Below are 21,953 nucleotides of genomic sequence, written 5' to 3' on the forward strand. Positions count from 1 at the left end.
CAGTGATTCTGCATACCAGCCCTCCTCACCTAACACATGAAGGTTTGACTGAACCCCAGACTGGGGAGACAGATTTGAACCCTGGTATTGGCTTCTATGTGCACTGGGCAGAGAGCCTTTGCTCGGTAACATTTCTATGACTGTCCCCTCACTAGGCATACCATCTATAGACAAGAGAATATCACATATATATATATTTTTTAATATACCTAGAGCCTGTCATCATGCCTTGTACCTTCTATGCATGTAATAAATGTTTGCATAAAGGATGAATAAACCCATGAGTGTATTAAAATCATACTATGGATTACCAATTTGTAAAGCAGATTATTAGGCATGAAGGGTTATAAAATGAATAATCCAGAGCTCCTGTTCTCAAGAAACTCACATGACAAGAGACATATAAGATAAATGTAACTCACATCAGACTCCACGCTCCCGATGCAGGGGGCATGGGTTCGATCCCTGGTCAGGGAACTAAGATCCTGCATGCCACCCAGCACGGCCAAAATAAATAAATAAATATAAAATAAAAATAACTTACATCAGAATGTGATAAGGGCTATAATAGAAATTAAAACAAAGTTCAATGGGTACACAGAGGAGAAGGCAATTAATTCTGACGGAAGAAAACAGGATCTTGATGATTAAATTTGATTTTAACTGGCAGAGATGGGTGGAAGGTGCTTCCAGGTAGAGGAATAGAAAAACATGTCGAAGTTTGGAGATAACAAGAGTAGTTTGGGGAAGCACCGGGCATGTCTAGAACATAGCTGCATGGAGGGGAGTAGAGCTGGATAGGTGGGGTGAGTCGGAGTGCACACTCTTCTTAAAATATCATGTGCTAAGAGTCTGACTTTCATCTCATGGGAATGGAGGACCAATCATCTATCCATTTCAGAGAGAGGATTCTCTAAATGGATGTCTCAAAGATGGATGGGAAGGAACAGACATTGCATTTATTCATTTGCTTAACAAATCTTATCAAACATCTACCATATTCCAGAAATCATGCTGGAGGAGGCAGTTCAAAGAAATGCCCCTGCCCTTAGGGAGAGAACACTGTCTAGCAGGGAAGACAGAGGTGGAAACACGTGATTGTGATAAAGAATGACGTGTATAATAGCAGAGCCTACTCTAGGTCAGTGGCTCTAAATGTACCATTAATAAAATGTTTTTGTTTTAAGAAGATACATTCTAAAGTACACCAAAACAGAAACGACAACTGAGCTAAAGATGAAAAACAATACCTTAAAAACACTTTAAAATTTTATTTGTTAATAATACAGAAAAACCCTTTTTGTTCTCACTAAAAATTAAAGAAGGATATTTCAGAAAGAATAATGTGATTAATATATTTTATTACTTGTGTGATTTACAGGTCCAGTCCTAAATTGAGGTCCAGTCCTATAATAATACTTATTAATATATATATATAATACTTATTATAGCTGAAAAAGAGCTCACGAAGACTCGTAGCTCCAAACAGAAGTGCAATATTGACTGCAGTCCCTATAGCTCAACATGCATTTTTCAATCTCATCTATCAAAACATACAAAGGTTTTCGTTACAGTTAGGCTTGGGAATTTCCATCTTTCCTGATGTCAGTGTTTTTGCAAACTAATCAGTGTCACACTTTATATATATTTTGAACGAATAGGTTCAAAACTCATTGAAACTCTTCATGTGTAGGAAATTGTATTTTAAATTGTTTTAGTGTGCAGACATGAGACATTTTAGGAGTACTACGATCTATTTCTACTTCTGACACCAAATATGTGGGTTTTCCACACCCGACAATTCTCTAGAGACCCTAGAGTCATCTTATGAGACTCTCTTATCATTCTGGAGATTCCAAGGGTCTTAGAACTGAAGACGAAGACCAAATATTTTAACAAAAGATACCCTTATAACACAGGAAATTACAAGCGTTTTAGAAGCTCTTGTGCTGGGAAAGGGAATGAAGACCAAACATATAATTATTATATCACAATATCACAGAGTGACATACATTATTTTCAGCCACAAAAAAACTAACTGAAAGTTATAAACATCTGATTTAAAAACACTCTCTCCAGAGAAGTTTTTTTTAAAGGAGTTATTTTCTACTTTACTGCTAAAACATGACCTGTAGCTTGAAGGGTCAAATTAAATGTGTTTTTTTTTTTTAATTTTTAAAGTATCTGTTACATAGCATCTCTCTAACAACCATTAACACACAGACAGATAAACAAATTGTGAACTCTTGACTTTGTAAAAGACAAATGGGCAGGTTTGACAGATCTTTTAAATACTTTACAATGAGATTATAAGTGAGACTGTGTAGTATGAAAGATTTTCACAGTCAGTTCCTACCTTATTCCAAAATATTGCAATAGTTATGGCTTTGCTTTAAAGCTCTTGTTTTTATGTGACATATCTAACTGGTGACATCCTGTAGCACTGTGTGCAAGTCTGCTTTCAATCTTTGTGGCAGTGTTTTGTTTTGAATCATCATGGAGTGAATACATTTCATGTGTGATGTCCTCTGTAACCTTATTTTAGAGTCTTGTCTCTATCCAATCAAATCAGATGCTCCATCAATAGTTATACTTACATAATTTTCTGCCGATACCATGTCATTTGTTTATGTTTACATTATTAACGATATTTTCAACCCAGGGTTGCTTCTTCAAGAATCTTTTAAACCACTATCCATTATATGAGGGCTGGCTTAGTTAACGCTGGGTAACGTAAACCACAAATCTGCTAAACTGGGCACAGTAAACTGTTATGTGTTGTCATATCATGCAATCAAATGAATACCTGAGAGCACCACTGTCATCTTCCCATAATACAAACTCCCACAATTCTCTCTGGATACGTCCCATTTCCCATATGTGACAAACTGAACAAATGAGCGTGCCAGTGTCAGTCAGTATACTAAATATTGGTAATGCTTATTTCATATTTTTAAAAGCAAAGTAAATATAAATTCTAATGTCTTCCCATGTTCCAGTGGATGGTCTTGAACTTCTTGGTACGTGCTCCCCACTTTAAGAAGCGCTTTGTACTAATGTTGTCACAAAGAAAGGAAACATCTGCTTGTGAAGGAAAAGGAGAAGGAAGGGTCTAAGAAATTTTCCTAGAAGAAAAGACTTTGATTTGCATTTTGAAGAAAAAGTAAGAATTTTCCAGATAGACTTGATAGAGTGGGGCATTCCAGGCTATAAAAGCTGCAAGTGGCAAGTGAGGGAGTCGTGAATAGGCACGTGATTCTTGGGAACCACAAGCTGTTCATATGGATTAAGCCTGAGTATGTGGGAGAGAAAGGTTGGAAGTAAGACTAATGAAACAGATGGGGCTCAGATTAAGGACTATGGACTTGATATTGTTGGCAATGGGCATCATTGAAGGGTCTGAACAGGAGAATAAGTGATCAACTTTATTGATGGAACAGTACGAGGCTTGGGAAAGACAGATTTAAGGCTGAGTTTTTAACCAGGAGGCTACTATAAAAATCCAGGCAAGAGAAAATTAGGAATGGATCTATGGCCCAGAGGATGGAATTGAAAGGACTTGGTCACAATTCTAGGTTGAAGGAGAAGAAACTATTTTAATAGTCTAGGTATGGCTAGTGACTGTAGAAAAGGCAAAGAGGAAAATATTTGGGAGACCTAGAAAAATGTAGACATGATTTTGTAATAACTGGCTGTCAAGATAAAGGACAGGGAAAGGAAAAAGGTATATCGATTACAGACCAGGTGACTGGATACAGGATTCCATAAGCTCAGAGAGGAAACATCCATTCTTTCCTTTACCAGTCATAAGCACTGCTTTACTGATACCCACCATGAATGAGGTGTAGAAAAGGCGCTGGAGGACATTTATAAAGGAAAATTTGGTATGAAGAGATGGACATTTGGGATTTGAAACGCTCCAGAGATACCAATGTGGATATTTTAAAAAGAACACTGCAGATTCAAAGCTGAGAAGAGAGGAAGGGGCAGGAGATATACGGACAATACAGATTTATAGAGAAGAGATTTAATTTTAACTGGGTACCTACCACACACCAGGCACTGTCCAAGACGCATGCGACATATGTCATTTAATACCTCCAACAAACCTATGATGAAATTCAGGCTCAAAGAGGTTTTACCCAAACTCATGCTTTTCTTTTCAAAATTTGAGGCTTCTATTTTAGCCCAGTTTTATAATAAATGGTTTATACTTTTTGATGCAATGCATTCCTAAAAGCCATGTCTTAAAACAAATGAACACTGCTGACTATGTAGCGCTACTGTCATCTGATCAGCTTCCAGCAGAAACCAGTAAATATGTATTAGGAAAAGTGTTCAAATAATACAGCAGCAGAATTTAAGTCCTTGGTGGAAAATGATATTCAATTATATACAACTTAAACCACTACCACTAAGAGTTGGTAAAAAAAATCACATTCAGAACGTGGTGTGTATAACATGAAAGACACCTTTGTTAGTAGATTGCTGAGCTTATAGTGTTATCCCTACTTTATTCAGTTTCACTCAGCTGCAGGCTCAGCCCTGCTCAGTTCCTGATTTCCTATTCTAACCAGGGACCGAGATACATGACTCATTGGTTTTGCTCAGAGAGGTTATAAATCTCCTATTTGGGGATGTACTGATACTAGCACAAGTATCCCTAGTAACCCTTGTCCCGAAAACCCTATTCCCCCTGGGTCAGACCCTAGCTAGGCCTGGTAACTTCGGCTGTTGGCTGGAATCTTATTTCAAACTATCACTAGTCCAAGTTTTCACAAGTCTCTAGTTACTATAATCTGTAATCTTTTATGGATCCATCTTACATAGGGTCAATTCAACCACTGAATCTCCAGAACAAAGCTGCTAGAATGTCTTGCTGTAAATCCCAGCACAATTATGAAGATAGTAACTGCGGCCAAACTTATTCATTTACTCCTTATCACATTACCCTATAAAACCTTTTATATCATTTCCATTATAGCATTGATATTTTCCAGTTTACTGAATTATTTGTTCATTGCATGCCTCCTTTTTACCACTAGAAGGAAAGCTTCATGGCAGCAACGACCTTGTCTATCTTGTTCATCACTGCATTTCTCAAGGCCTAGAACAGTGCTAGGGGCTGCACTCAGTAGGAGGCTGAGTTTTCTGGTGGGGTATATTGTTGGTGTCTGGTAGGATATGTTGTTGGTGTCCTACCCAGATCTCCTTTGCTACCAAAGGCACCCATCCCACAGCTACTGTAGCATTGACTTCTAAAAGCTCACAGCTGCACCCCTCTCCAAAGAATTGCCCTCCATCACTGGGGAGTATCTTGTCCAGAAATGCCTGGGAAGTTAGAGGTTCTCCCTGATTCCTCTCCTGACTAATGCCTCACTGACGTGGGAGCAAAGAAGCCTGGCTCTCTTACTTCCAGGTGGGATAACTGAGTAGTGCCATTCGTGCTCCAGAGCTTCCTGTGAGGAGGCTGGGGCCAGACTTCACCTAAAACCACTTCTTGGGGGTTCCCTGGCGGTCCAGTGGTTAGGACTCCATGCTCTCACTAACAGGGGCCAGAGTTTGATCCCTGGTCAGGGAACTAAGATCCCACAAGCTGCATGGGGTGGCCAAAACTAAAAAACTAAAAAATAAATAAAACCACTTCTTTTCTGCAGTCTTATCCCGATTCCTTCACTTCCCAGAAAGTTTCACCTAAAAGCTCTCCCTCTAAAATCACTTATACAGATATTTCCATCTCTGGCTCTGCTTCTAGAGTACCCAACCTAGATATCTGTTGACTATTTGGATGCATAATGGAATAAAGTCAAATGAAATAAAGAAGAAATTCTTAGATTTTCCAGCAGTGCTCTTAATTCTTGCACAAAACATTACAGATATATATCCATTAAGAGAAATAGATAACGGTGTTGTGAACTAAGTGATCGCATTAGGACACAAATCTACCTGTTTAATTAAAGCACCTCACCCCATCTCCTTCAGCTCATGGTGTCACTGTTGCCGTCATCTGAAGAGTCTGGCTACAGCAATATCTGTCTCACTTATAAGAATTGGCACTTTATAAAGCTCAACAAAGAAAACATTTTAGATCCTAATGAATTAAAAGATGGTTGGGAAGTATATGACGCTGGCCCAAGATACTTCTTCACTCTATCAGCTTAACTAAAGATGCTGCTGAAAGAAACCTGCAGATGAAGCTCTCCAGAGAGAGGAGAGCAGGTTTAAGTGGTTGGAGCACGATGTTAAGCATGTTAAGATAATCTGATATTGAAACAATTGTAAGACTGAGTTTACTTTTTATTACAACTAAGGACTAAAAGTTTTTAAAAATTCCCCCCCCCCGCCCCTGCCATCAGAGCGTCACTGATTTTACAGTGGAAGTCAGTGTGAAATAACGATTTTCTTAACAAAAATTTGCTTTACGATTTTAAAAAACATGCATACAAATGACTGGAAGGTTATAAACTAAATTGAGAATAGTGATTGACTTGAAGAAGGGGAGATGAGATTGGAGGTGGTGGTAAAGGGGACTTTAGCTATAATTAGTGTTTCCCTTCTGCAAAAAGAAGAGTGGAATCAAATTTGAGAAAAATATTAATAGTTGTTAAATATGAGTGATAAACTTGGGTATGTGCTACATGTTTTTATTTACATTTTTTTGATTTTTGAAATTTTTCTCAAACTAAAAAAGTATATAACACTTGAAAAGAATGTAGCTATTCTCTAGTGGCAAAGGATATAACAAAACTAAGAAAAAACACACACTGTATCAGTGGTTCTCAAGCTTATTTAGCTTGTGATTTAGGGAATAAAAATAAAAAAGAATCCCATAGAATCCTGCTTGTTTCCAGTCTTCTCTTCCAAGACAGTCTAGAGCAGCCTGCTGGCTGGGGTCTCCAGTTTCAGGGTCTGTCTGCAGCTCTGACTCACCCACCTCTATAACCTACAACAACCATTTGGTGAGTGCACCGAGAACTGAAGCAGTGTCCGCCTGGGAGGAACATCATATAAAAGATCACAGGAATTGATTTGGTTTACAATTTTATGAATTACCTGGGTGACAGAACAGAAAACAGAGCTGTTAAGTACACTGATGATACACCTCAGGGGAGGTGCATTAAGACACAAAAGAAGTTTAATAATCTGGAGAAGTAGTCAAGAAAACAGAAAATGAAATTTAATAAGGATATTATTATGGGAAAAAAAAGGGAAAATATGGAATAACTGGCCAAAGGAAAGGCTTTGGGATCAAGCTGGGCAAGGATTAGAAATATGAAGCAAGAATTTAAAAAACCAAGCTATTATATGTAGATTGAAGTATTAAATCTAAGAATTGGTTGACCAACAACCTTAACACATGGCTAGTACTTTAGTGAGGTACTTACTAAAGTGCTACTATCACTAAAATACTATTTGATCAGCATGACAAAGTCAAGAAGCAGCACACTGCAGTGGTTAGAACATAAGGCTGAAGCCAGACTGTATGAAGACAGCTGTGTGACCTCAGACAAGTTTTCTAACCTCTCTGTGCCTCTGTCCTCATCTGCAAAACGGGGACGGTAACAGTACTGAACTCAGAGTCGTGTGCAAAAACGAGGTGCAATTTGAAAACAGTGTAGAACAGTGCCTAGCACAGAGTAGCTGCTGGTTACATGTTTGTTAAATGAAAAAGCAAAAATAGTACAGAAATTTAAATGGATTTGGAGTCAAAAGTTATTACAAACCTAAAGATCTACATGGACAAGTTAGAGGTAGTGGCATAATTCATTCTGTAAGAAGAGGCAGTAGAAGGCATTCTTAGTGGGAAAACTACTGTCTAACTGCTGATAAAAATGTTTCTAAAATAGCCTTTCCAAGTTCATAATGGGGAAGATGAGACGGAAGCAGTATCCTGGCAGCCTATGACATCAGACACATCTCCAGTTCTCTATTGCTCTTATCAGAATGTCTTGATGGCTCAATAATATTTTTTTCCATGAGACTTCAAAAAAGCTTTTAGTTTTTCTATTTCTTACCGATACATCTATTTGCCCTTTGGGACTTCGTGAATTTCAAAATTTATACAGTCACATTCAGTTTTCTTCAGATTGAGGAAAGCCTTGTATGCTGAATTATGCTGTGCTTTTTAAAGCATGTCATCATTCACTCCAGGATATTTGATATGCAGAAGGTCAGTGCTACAGTTTTACACTTCCTTTTATCTCATTTGATTTCATAAAGAAAAAGTATACAAAAATATGAAAGGGGAAAGACAAGGGTTTTAACAATAACCATCTACAGTGCAATGCAGTAGTCCTCCCCTTGTCCACTCTTCTTTTCTCCTCAGCCTCCATACAGTTATCAACCTAAAATTAGCCAGTTAAACCCACTTCACCACTTCCCTTCTTCCCATTTTCATTGCCAGTATGTTTGTTTGGCTCCAACAATTTTATCTGGATTACTGCAATCACCTCCTAGTGTTCTCTGTGATTCAAGTCTCATCTGACCCTGATCTACCCACAGACTATGGTCCTAATGATCTTGCTTTAATGCCATCACATTGCATTCAGGATAAAATCCAACCTCAGCAAGGCCCATGAAGTCCCCACAAGGTCCACATCTTCCTCTTGGCATCAGCTCTTACATCTACCCACATACATTCCACGCTACCCAAGCTGCCTTCACTTCCTACTTTTAGACAGCTTGTTTTCTTTTTTTTTTTTTTTGCGGTACGCGGGCCTCTCACTGTTGCGGCCTCTCCCGTTGCGGAGCACAGGCTCCGGACGCGCAGGCTCAGCGGCCATGGCTCACGGGCCCAGCCGCTCCGCGGCATGTGGGATCTTCCCAGACCAGGGCACGAACCCATGTCCCCTGCATCGGCAGGCGGACTCTCAACCACTGCGCCACCAGGGAAGCCCTAGACAGCTTGTTTTCAATAACTGCAATGCCTTGTTCTGTGTTCTGCACTTAGAAAACTCCTACTTATCCCTAAAGACTCAGTTTGAGTGCCACCTTCTCCAGACCCCTTCCACCAAATCACATGCATACACTCAGAGGGTTGGGTGCCTCTCTTCAAGGGTCCCACAGAACCTGCACATGTTTCTTTCTTGGCTTATATACAACACTGTATTATAAATGTTGATGTATTCTCACCCACTGACAAGCAAGCAAGCACATCTAGTCAAAATCAAGATCATCATCTATACAGTCAGCCCTCCACACCCACAGGTTCTGCATCTAAGGACTCAACCAACTGTGGATTGAAAACATTTGAAAAAAAAAAATCTCAAAGTTCCAGAAAGCAAAACTTGAATTTGCTGTGAGCCAGCCACTATTTATATAGCATTTATAACTATTTATATAGCATTTACATTGTATTAGGTATTATAAGTAACCTAGAGATGATTTAAAGCATATGGGAGGACATGTGTAGGTTATATGCAAATACTATGCCATTTTATATAAGGGACCTGAGCATCCTTGGATTTGGGTATTCGTGGGGGTCCTGGAATCAATCCCCTACAGATACTAGGAATGACTGTACATCATCCGTGCCCCCAAACAGTTATGGGCAAACAACAGGAATCTAATACATACAAATTAGGTGAAATGAATTAATATATAGTGAATAAACCTGACTCCTGCCTTCAAAATATTCCTTATTTAGTTGGGGAGGCATGACTGGGGGAGGGGTGGATGGACATAAGATATAGAAATTATAATGCAAATCAGAGTGAGAGGAAGTGGGGTATGTGGCAAGAAACTAATACTTATGAGTTAGCCTGAGTATTTAGGGACCTAAAATGTGCCAGACATTGTGGTTGGTCCTTGGCAAACATTTTCACCTAATTTTCACAACCATCTTGAAGGGTATTATTATTTCAATTTGGTAGGTAAAGAAATTAGGACTCAAGGAGTTCAAGGCCACATGGTAGAACCTAGGGGCAGCAATAAAGACGATGCAGATGTAGAGAATGGACTTGAGGACACGGGGAGGGGGAAGGGTAAGCTGGGACGAAGTGAGAGAGTGGCATGGACATATATACACTACCAAATGTAAAACAGATAGCTAGTGGGAAGCAGCCGCATAGCACAGGGGGATCAGCTCGGTGCTTTGTGACCACCTAGAGGCGTGGGATAGGGAGGGTGGGAGGCAGACGCAAGAGGGAGGAGATATGGGGATATACGTATATGTATAGCTGATTCACTGTTATAAAGCAGAAACCAACACACCATTGTAAAGCAATTACACTCCAATAAAGATGTTTAAAAAAAATCTAAATGATTAAATTTTTAAAAATTGTTAAAGTTTTTAATAATTATAAAAAAAGTTAATGGTAGAGACATAATTTTATCTTTTAAAATCCATGTTCTTTCTATCACAGTGGTACAAATTCAGTCCTGTGGAGTTTCAGAGGAGGGAACAAATACACCCAGAATGACAAATCAGAAAAGTTCCATGCAGAAGTAACCGTGGACCAAATCTTGAAGTATTCAGGGAGAAACAGAGTATATTTTAGAGGGAAGAATAAAGACAGGTATGCATACAACTTCAAAACTTGTGAGTAGGACAGAGAATGGTTCAGTCTGGAATAAGTTGAGCATACACTGGGAAAATCTCACTGAAGAGAAAGTTGGGACTTTGCTGGGGGACCTGAAAACTCTATATTTACAATGGGCACCAGTATTAGAAAAATAAACAAGCATATGGGTCATGCTAATGATTGGACCTGTGCCGTCGTCTTCTTATATGAAGGGTAGCAGATGAAAAAAATCTGGTAACATAAGACTTTCAAAACTAAGATGATTCTGATTTCAATACAGAAGTATACTTTCATCCAAGGAGGAAATATAGCTACAGAAGTTGACATGTCAAGTGTCCTCTTTAATGTCAAATTAACATACTACTGTGGGAAAAGAAGTAAATAAATACACTTCACAAATGTGAGCCATGTAGTCTCCTCTGCTTGAAATATATACCATAAAAGTCATTATACTCATTAATCTTTTAAATTATCTAAATCATACTCTTAGGACAACAGCTTGATTTTAACTAAAAACATGAATTGCCTAGCTTGCTCATTTTATGAGATCTGATCGTGAAAACATAAGATGGCCATACTCAAAAGTACGTTGGTTGTATGTTTTCTTCATGTATGTTTGGTGATGGTTTTACTTATCAAGATTATGTTTTGAATGGCGCATAACCAATTTTGTTGGAATGCATCCATAAACTAAATTGAGTGTGACTGATTACTTAGATGGTAACATTCAAATCCATTAAAAGGAATCTGAAATTGACAGAGTTAATGACATTAAATAGGTCACCCATAGATCAGAGAAGTTCCGAACATTTTTTTTGACTGCTATTTTTAGATCTTTTAAAACATATGTTTCTCTTAAGGCAATTTCATGAGCTTTAATTTTATGACAAATATAGTCATAAAGTTGTACATAATAAAGAAAAAAACTGTCCACACTGAAATTAGTGGGAATGTCAGTCTATTTAATGAAAACCCTTTAATAATATATATTTTAAACAGAAATGGAGATTTTTTTACTTCCAACTTTACATAACAAATTAAATATCAAATACTGACAAAGAGAGGTACCCCAGTATCTAAATGAGTAGATATTTTGTTTGTAATACTATCATCAATCAATGATATAGCAATGAGTGATATAAGCAAAAATAATAAAAATCTGTAACTTTGAAAATTTTATTACATTTTGAATTTAGAAAGTTTTTTCATAGAAAATATATTTATGTAGCCAATATCAGAATTACCATGGGATATAATCAGCAGGTACTTCTTTACTATTTATGAATTATTTGTTACTTTTCAACAGAAGATTGACATTCAACAAAAGGGACATTCTAGGTAGAAAGTAAAGCATAGTGCAGTTGGCCCTTTGTATTCACAGTTTCTGCATCATGGATGAATCAATCTCAAATTGAAAATACTTGGGACAACAAAAATTTCCAGAAGTTCCAAAAAGCAAAACTAGAATTTGTCATGTGGCAACTATCCACACTACATTTACACTGTATTTACAACTATTTATATAACATTTACATTGTATTAGGTATTGTAAGTAATATAGAGATGATTTAAAGTATATGGGGGGATGTGCACAGGTTATATGCAAATACTGCACCATTTTATATAAGAGACCTGAGCATCTGTGGATGATAGCATCCATGGGGGTCCTAGAACCGATCCCCTACAAATAATGAGGGATGACTGTATCTCTAATCTTCTAAACTTTCTAAAGTACATTGAATACTGTCTTCTTCCTGCCTATTCAAAGATATTAGAATAAAGACCTAAGAGATATTAAAAATGACCTTGTCAACTTCTATTACTCAGAGATGAGAAAACCAAGACTCAAAAAGAGATTCAAATATAGACAGCCTCAAACATATATAAAGGTTGAAAATCAATTAATCAGTCATATAAAAAGTTTAAAAATAAACAGCATTTTAAATCCAAAGAAAATAAAAGAAAGGGTATAATAAAGATAAAATCAGAAATTATTGAAATAGAAAAGAAACATACAAAAGAGACATTCAACAGTGCCAAAAGCTGGTTGCTTGAACAGATCAATAATACTGATAACTCCTGGCAAAACCGATCATGAAAAAAAGAGAGAAGGCAAATAACCAATACCAGGAATAAAAATGATAATAACATTTCTGGGCCTAAGGACATTGAAATATCATAAAGTGGTATTATAAACAACTTTATGCCAATAATTAGAAGACAAGGAATAATTCCTAGAAAAATAAGATTTATTAAAACTTCTTTTTTTTTAACACCTTTATTGGAGTATAATTGCTTTACAATGGTGTGTTAGTTTCTGCTTTATAACAAAGTGAATCAGTTATACATATGTTCCCATATCTCTTCCCTCTTGCATCTCCCTCCCTCCCACCCTTCCTATCCCACCTCTCTAGGTGGTCACAAACCACCTAGCTGATCTCCCTGTGCTATGCTATTGTAAATAGAGCTGAATGAACATTTTGGTACATGACTCTTTTTGAATTATTGTTTTCTCAGGGTATATGCCCAGTAGTGGGATTGCTGGGTCGTACGGTAGTTCTATTTGTAGTTTTTTAAGGAACCTCCATACTGTTCTCCATAGTGGCTGTATCAATTTACATTCCCACCAAGAGTGCAAGAGTGTTCCCTTTTCTCCACACCCTCTCCAGCATTTATTGTTTCTAGATTTTTTGATGATGGCCATTCTGACTGGTGTGAGATGATATCTCATTGTAGTTTTGATTTGCATTTCTCTAATGATTAATGATGTTGAGCATTCTTTCATGTGTTTGTTGGCAATCTGTATATCTTCCTTGGAGAAAGGTCTATGTAGGTCTTCTGCCCATTTTTGGATTGGGTTATTAGCTTTTTTTTTATTGAGCTGCATGAGCTGCTTGTAAATTTTGGAGATTAATCCTTTGTCAGTTGCTTCATTTGCAAATATTTTCTCCCATTCTGAGGGTTGTAACTATTAAAGATAATGAATTATAAGCAAAAGGCCTGTTTACAACGAATGTGATGGTGACACAGACCCAAGAATAATTACTAAGTACACGTTACATTTCTTTGCTTCCCTTCTTGCTGCTTGTATTAACTAACCTTCATAATCTACAATCAGAATTAATTGAGCTAGCTCAGCCTAATATATCTTTCTTTAAAAATATTCTAATGTCCAATATACAGAAATCTAACAACTGCCTCACCATACAAAGGGACCCTCATATAAAGTGACTTCCATATTTCTGAGCATAAATTTGAGAGCTGATTTCAACCTCTGAAGTCATCCTTAAGAGAAAAGTTGGTTTTCTGCTTGATTATTTTAAAATATAAAATTTAAATTCATTTGTCTTGGCTCTAATTTATAAGTGGCATTAGTATATACTTCATTAAAACTTTCAAGTAATTACGTATTTTTAAGAGCACCACTAAACAGTACAGACTAAACACAATGAAACCAAAATGAAAGAGATAAAATAGCACAAATAAGAATGAATAACTGCAATGCTCACTGTATCATCCTTAAAACATAAAATATGGGTCTTGCCGCGTGTCTTGTGGCTCAAAAACTGGAACTGTGATATGTTACAAATAAGTTATTCAGGTGAAACTAGCAAACATTTTGATTCTTTCATTATTTCCCCCAAACTTTGTTCATGTAGGAAGAAAAACTGGTGGAAAGGCTTAAAGGTGAGGAAAAAAAGGAGTTATTTTTTTAGATTAGGTGGAACATGAAAGACTGAAATAATCACAAACAAGAACAGTATTACAGCTCCTTAAAGATAGAGATTACGTTTCTTATTTCTTTCCATATCTCCTAAAACACCTAGTCCTGTAATCTTGACATAGTAAATTCTTAAAAAAAGAAAAATGGTAAGTTGAAATTCCTAGGTTTACATAAGGCATAATTCATATAAAGAAGAACTGTGAGATGATATGGGAATAGGCTAGAAATTTTCTGAAGCTATGTATTAGGTGAGCTATAGAAGTTTAGGAGTTGAGATGACCTTGCCATGTCCTATTCAGATTAGTAAATTAAAATTTGTACAAATTTTGTTAAATTTATTTCTAAGTATTTCATGTTTTTATGTTATTATAAAAGGTATCTAAATATTTTAATTTTCCCATTGTCCATTGCAATTAGATAGGAATGCAACTGATTCTGTACGTTGACCTTGTATCCTGTGACCTAGCTCAATTTACTTTTTAGTTCTGATCGTTTTTTTCTTTTTTTTTTTTATTTCTTAGGGTTTTTAATATACACAATCATGTTGTCTCTAGACAATTTTACTTCTTCTGTTTAAACATATGTGCCATTTATTACTTTTTCTTGCCTTACTGCACTGGCTAGGACCTCTAGCATAACGATGAAAAGTGAATATCCTTGCCTTTTCCTCAATCATAGGAGGAAAGTATTTAGTTGTTTTTTTTTTTTTTACCATTAAATATAAGTTAGTTATAGGTTTTCCATAGAAGCCTCTTAACAGGTTGAGGGAGTTTCCTGCTATTTGTAATTTGCTGTAACATTTTATCATGAATGAGCACTGCATCTCATCAAGTGTTTTTGTTTGTTTGTTTGTTTTTTGGCAATGACTGAAATGATCATATGGCTTTTCCTTTATGCTGTAAATAGAGTGAATTAAATTATTTGATTTCAAATGTTAAACCAACTTTATATTCCTGGGATAAAACCAGCTTGGTTATGATGTATTATCCTTTTTATATATTGTTGAATTTGATTTAATACTTGTTTCGGATTTTTGTATCTCTGCTCATGGTTAATACTGAACTGTAATTTTCTTATATTATGCAGGTTTGCTGGTAAAAAATACTCTGTTTTTGTTCATCCAAGAATGTCTGCATTTCTAAAGAATGTTTTGCCAGATATACGATTGTATACTGACTTTTTTTTTCTTCTTTTGGCTCTTTAAAAACAACTATTTCACTGACTTGTGGTATTTATTTCTCATGACAAGTCAGTCATCATTTTTATGATTTTCCTCCTATATGTAATATGTCTTTTTTTCACTGGCAGCTTTAAAGATTTCCTTTTCAATTTTCAACAATTTGATTATAATGTACTTTATTGTGGTTTCCTGCTTATTCTGCTAGAGGTTCATTGAGCTTCCTGGATTGGTGACTTCATGTTTTCATCAAATTTGGAAATTTTTTCACCATTACATCTTTAAATATTACTCTGCCCCGTTCTTTGTCCTTTTTTTTTGAAACTCTAATTGCCCATATGTGAGACTGATTTTTTAAGGTTGCTATTTCTGTACTGAGAATTCCTAATTATTCCCTCATTATGTTCATTCCCCCTTTATATGCCCTTTATATGCTTGAACATATTTAAGGCAACTGTTTTATAGTCCTTGTCTGCTAATTCTATCATCTGTCATTTTAGGGTCTATTTCTATTGACCATTTGGGGTCTATTTTCTGCTTATCTGTATGCCTAGTAATATTCTATTGAATGCTTCATATTGTGAATGCTCTGTTGTTAAATGTTTGGATTTTGTAGTCTTCTTTCATTGCTCAGTAAGTTTGTTCAGCTAAGCAGTTAATTCGCTTTTGAATCAGCTTGATTTTTTTCAAAACATTTTCCCCCAACATACATCCCCTTAACTTTTAAAATCATTTTGTATGAGAAAAACTTACAAAATGGGTTAAATAGCAAACATCCTTGTTTTCTCAAGTGTTATTTTTACACTTATTAAGGGTAGGCATAAAGTAGCTTTTACTCTAGGGGCAGATTGATCCTACTTCTAAAGCATAAACTTTACAGGATATCTTGTGAATACCAGGAGTAAGTTTAATGAAGTCTCTTAACCATGTGGGAACTCTGGTAATTGTTCAGCTCACCAGTCCCTAGTGGTTGTTCCTTTCCCAGTATTTGTGAGTCTTGTCCAGTTTTATAGCTCTTTACTGTGGTAGGACTAACCTGGTACTAGTTACTCCATCACAGCCAGAGGTGTAAATGCCAAGAAGGAGTTTTTGACCATCTCTCAGCTTCACTTTGGTCCTCTTCTCTTTCTCCTTTAGTCCACTAACTCTACCTTCTTTTCTCCTACATTTTCCTCTCAAGAACACATCATTATTTAGTGAAAGGATCCAAACCAGAAACCAATTCTTGTAACTCAATCCAGTGTTATTTCCACTACACAATATTTTTGTTAATTTCCTGGGATTAAAACAATAACAATTCAGTCTACTTTTAAGTTGCTTATTACTTGGTATATTCCTTGATTTTTTTTTTCTATCTCCCCTTTGGTGGATCTGCTGCTTATATTTTATTTTTAAAATATTCAGAACAGGTTCATTGATAAAGCTAAAAACAATCCATGTTGAGAAAATCTATTTGATTAAAAGCTATCCCTGGACCAGCATTCTGACCACGCAAAATTAAATAATCCACAATGTGTTTTCAAAGAAGGCAAGGAGACTAATAACTTACTGCTTCATAGTTTTGACTTCCTTATCTCACACCTGAGATTCATATAGCTTATGTTTCTCCTTGTGAGCTATTTTAGCTTCCTGTTAGAGAGTGGGCTTAGTCTCTACATATTTTTCTTCTAATTTAGGAGCCTTTATGTTGATGAAAACTGCTTCCTGAATGTAATGTTCATCACTCTTTGTCCACAAAATATCTATTAATTCATGTTTATAAAGCATTAGTAACTTTAAAAATAAATTTTGCATGGTTTTATTACCTTTTAAGGAGAGGAGAGATAACAGTAGGAGGAACAGAAATTAAACTGGTGTATTAAAAATGGGCCTTTAAGAATGTATTTTTAAATTGTACTGGGAGCAAAATAAATGACTAAACCAGATCTTAAGAGGTTGTGGGTTTTATCCTCTTACCTGTGCAGCTGGATATATTCTCGAGGTCTGTTGAGCAGGTGAAGGAATCTATCAACAATCTTGTTTTTTCCTACGCCCTGTAATTACACAAAGAAGCATTAAAAGTAACTTTTGTCTGGAGGTAAAACAAACCAGAAGAATCTCTTACCAAAACCTACTTACTATTTTAGCTTATTGTTAATGAAAACCAAACGAGTAAACGTATATAGCACATCTTCTGTGACATAAAGGTTTTTTCAAAAAAATTTTTACTTCTAAATACAGTAGCTCTAAGTTCTTATTTAAAAGGAAATTCATAATTATTTTTAACCTTCTGTGACTTGTTTTTTCTATTCTATAATTTTACACTGAAGTGCAGACATTAGAGCAGAATATTATCTATTTCAGATGTGAAGAATGGCATTAAAGGAAATCAAGTAAGTGTAAAAACAATGACTTTTCTTATCAGCTCTTCAGAAGTGTGGTTTTAGTTATATAAAGATAAATATAATACTGTACTTCTGTTTTAATCAAACACTAATTTCTTCTCCTTTTATCCTACTTTTTAGTCCTTTAAAACCTTGGAAACCTAAAATTATAACCAGGGTTTATTAATAAGTCTCAACTATATCTGCTCTTCCTAGAAATGCCCTCATTTCCTTACCACTTACTGATGGCGAGAGTTGCTGTCCTTTCGTAGCGGACAGACTGCTAAAAATGGAATCCACTCCCATGCCACTGCTCCATTTTAAAGTCTTCACTTAGAGGTGGAATACTCTATTAATGGGATGTAAATCTTTTAACAAGTGGGTTGTGTGGGAAGAGTAGAAGTAGTTAAAAAAGCTGAGTTCTGTAGCATACGTTCCAGCAATAAATAACACATTGATTTCTTATAATGTTCACATTCGAGTGTATGGTAAAATAGCCATGTGGACTTTAAATGGCGTGTTGCAATCAACGTAAAATTTTAAGTAAATAAATTCAGGTGAGTAAAATGTGTGTTGATATATCAGCTCTGTTCAAGAAACCTAGAGAAAAACATATATCATAAATGCATTGTAATGTCAGAAATACAAAGGATTTCTTGAAAGAAACAAGTCATGAAAAACTACTACGGGGAGGTCCTGCTCCCTCCCCACTTGCAAAATTACAGAATCAGCCATGCCTTTTCAAACTCCTCCTGAGCACTGTTTTAGGAGCTTACAAGACCCATAAATGTAGGACAATGCAATGTGAAGTCCCAGGCTGCCACTAAGAAGCTCTTTTGCTATGTCTTCTATAAATGTGTTTTAAAAAAAATTCAACTGAGTAAATTTTAAAGATCTTATTTTTTAAAGTAAATTTATTTATTTATTTTTGGCTGCGTTGGGTCTTCATTGCTGTGCACAGGCTTTCTCTAGTTGTGGCGAGCGGGGGTTTCTCTTGCTGCGGAGCACAGGCTCTAGGCGTGCAGGCTCAGTAGTTGTGGTTCGTGGGCTCAGTAGCTGTGGTGCGCGGGCTCAGTTGCTCTGCGGCATGTGGGATCTTCCCAGACCAGGGCTCGAACCTGTGTCCCCTACACTGGCAGGCGGATTCTTAACCGCTGCACCACCAGGGGAGCCCCTAAAGAGCATATTGACTTTATTCAGTGATTCATGTATTGGGCAGCATCCCATCTAGCAGATAGAAAGGAGCTCTGAGGAGCTGTACAAAATGAAAGACTTTTATAGGCAGAAGGGAGCAGGACAAGGAAGTTATACTAGCAAAATTGTTATACTAGGTTGGGACAAGGTCACTTTCCTTTAGGGGGTCTACCAGGCAAATGACCTCACTAGTGCTGACCAGTGATTGCTCATTGACTGGTTTAAGATTCCATTTCTGGGAGAGGCTGAAACGGTTACCTAGTTAGGTCTGGGTTTTGTGACGTAGGATTTAGCATAGGTGACTCCATCTGGGGCCAGTTGTCTTGTTTTTAACAAAGGTTAGGGTCTTCAGAACTCCAACCTCAGACATCTTCTAGTTCCATATACTGTCTGTGGGAATCTCACCCACTCCCTCCCACTCCCTTGACTTCAGTCATCACATATGGCTCACACTTCTTTCCTAAGCTCTAGCTGAGATGAGATTCCCTATTCCTAATTGTCAACTGAACTTCTGCACCAGATATTCATACTAAACTCATTATGTTTCCACCCAGACTTACTCTTCTTTTTTCTTAACCCCAATATAACAGTATTGTCATGTACCCAGCTGCTCAATGAATGAATCTCGGAATGTTTTTGTCAATCTTTTCCCTGATCTCATTCAAACTGTCACTAGAATCTTTGTAGTCTCTATTTGAAAAACTTTTTTCCTTCCTTCCTTCTTTCCTCCTTCCCTCCCTTTCTTTCTTTCATTCACTCTTTCTTTCTTCTTTCCTTCCTCCCTCCCTCCCCCTCTCTCTCACTCTTTCTCTCTCCCTTTCTTTCTTTCCTTCCTTCCTCCCTCCCTCCCTCCTTTCTTTCCTTCCTTCCTTTCTTTTTCTTTCTTTTTCCTTCCTTCCTTCCTTCCTTCCTTTCTTTCTTTTTCTTTCTTTCTCTCTCTTCTCTCCTTCCTCCCTTTCTTATCTCCCTTGTCTAATTTATCAACTGTTTTAGCACCTAATGTTATAGGTACTGCACTAGCTGAGTAGGATACAACGGTAAATAAAATAGCTACAGCCCCTGAGCCACACTCATAGCTTACAATCTAGTAGGAAACACAGACAATTAAGCAAACATAATAGATATACATGTGATAAGTGTTCTGCTGTGGGACATCCAAAAGGCTTGAAGACTTAACTAAGGGCTCAGGAAGTCCCACTATGCACAGTGATATTTCAGTTGAAATATCAAGGAATTAAAGAGGTAAAGGGAAGGAGCAGAAAGAGGAGTGTTCCAGGAAGGGAGAACCGTATGTGTAAAGACTTGTGGGTACTAGTCAGCTGGAGAGCTGGACAGGTCTGAGGGATGTCAAGCAGCAAGAATGAGGAAGGGTGAGAAAGGAGGCTAGAGCAGGAGGCAGGGTCTAGCTCTGGAAGTCTTGGAAGCCACGTAAAAGCGTTTGGACCGCTTCCTGAAAGCACCAAAAGGCCACTGAAGCAGAGGAGTAATAGGATCAGATTTTCATTTTTGGAAAATCACTCTGGTGAAATGATCTGGCAGAGAGCAAGACTGAAAGCAAAGGAAAGCCGTTTGGAAACTCCTTAGAAAGCTCAGGCAGGAGATGAAGGTGGCTTAAAGTAAGGAGCAGAGAGAAATGAATGCATTTAAGAGAGATTTAAGGGAAAGAACTAACAGGACTTGGTGATGGACTGGATGTGGGGACGAGGAGCTGGACAAATCAACCTTTCTGTCTTGGGCCACAGGGTGGAAGGTGATGCTACTTACGACACAAGAAATAGGGGAGGGGAAGTGCATTTGCTGGGTGGGAGAGGAAAGTCTAGTTTAAAAAAAGGCAGTTTATGGGCTTCCCTGGTGGTGCAGTGGTTGAGAGTCCACCTGCCGATGCAGGGGACACGGGTTCGTGCCCCGGTCCGGGAGGATCCCACATGCCGCGGAGCGACTGGGCCCATGAGCCATGGCCGCTGAGCCTGCGCGTCCGGAGCCTGTGCTCCGCAACAGGAGAGGCCACAACAGTGAGAGGCCCGCGTACCGCAAAAAAATAAATAAATAAAATAAAATAAAACAGAGATCTCATCAGGTCATTTCTGGCTTCATTTGAAAAGCTCTGATTATTCCTTCAAGGAAATGTTAAAACATGACCTAGGAAGGAATTTCTGTCAATATCCTGAGCAAAAAGAAACAGTTACAGCAATTTGCTCTTTCCAGTCATCATTTTCACCTAGAACAGAAAATCCTCAGGATTACTTTTAATTGAATAAATACATAAATAGTATCTTATTTTTCCATTATAAAAACTACACATGTTCATTTTTCTTAATTGGAAATTTCGAAAACAAAACACTACCCAATGTGTAACTGCCAAAATAAATCTGTTACCGTTTTCATTTTGTTCCTGTGCATATTTATCTTTACTAGTCATTATTCTGTATATACAATCTGTATCCTTTAATTTTAAAACGCACAAAATAAATAGTTTTTACATCATAATTGACTCTTACTGAGGAAAATATTTAGTGAGTGAAAATTTAAAAAGGGAGAAGCTACCTGTAGAATGAGAGATTTTAAAAACTACAAATTGTCGGGCTTCCCTGGTGGCGCAGTGGTTGAGAGTCCGCCTGCTGATGCAGGGGACACAGGTTCGTGCCCCGGTCCGGGAAGATCCCACATGCCGCAGAGTGGCTGGGCCCGTGAGCCATGGTCGCTGAGCCTGTGCGTCCGGAGCCTGTGCTCCTCAACGGGAGAGGCCGCGACAGTGAGAGGCTCGCGTACCGCAAAAAAAAAAACAACAACAAACTACAAATTGTCTCATAAGGATGACGCTTACTGTTATCATTACCGTTCCATCCCATTGTGTCCTTTGTGACAACATACTAGAAAGAAGGACCTTCACAGAGGTAGGAGTCACACGGCCCTTTACAGGGTTAGGAGGAAGAAGGGCTATATTCAGCCCCACAGACATGAGGACAGGAGGT

The 21,953-nt window shown here is 37.3% G+C and overlaps 1 protein-coding gene across 4 annotated transcripts in view; it reads right to left on the reverse strand.

Annotated features, from left to right (window-relative positions):
• Positions 1–21,953, reverse strand: part of VWA8 (von Willebrand factor A domain containing 8) — a 358,944-nt gene that overhangs the window by 170,236 nt on the left and 166,755 nt on the right. For all 4 annotated transcript variants that reach the window (XM_029210522.1, XM_029210521.1, XM_029210523.1 and 1 more), the window contains exon 21: positions 17,381–17,457. In XM_029210522.1, coding sequence (XP_029066355.1) covers positions 17,381–17,457 — 77 coding nt within the window. The remainder of the gene's footprint in view (positions 1–17,380; positions 17,458–21,953) is intronic.

Source organism: Monodon monoceros, unplaced genomic scaffold (assembly GCF_005190385.1).
Source record: "Monodon monoceros isolate NGI ecotype Baffin Bay Population unplaced genomic scaffold, NGI_Narwhal_1 Super_Scaffold_8, whole genome shotgun sequence".
Lineage (NCBI taxonomy): Eukaryota > Metazoa > Chordata > Mammalia > Artiodactyla > Monodontidae > Monodon > Monodon monoceros.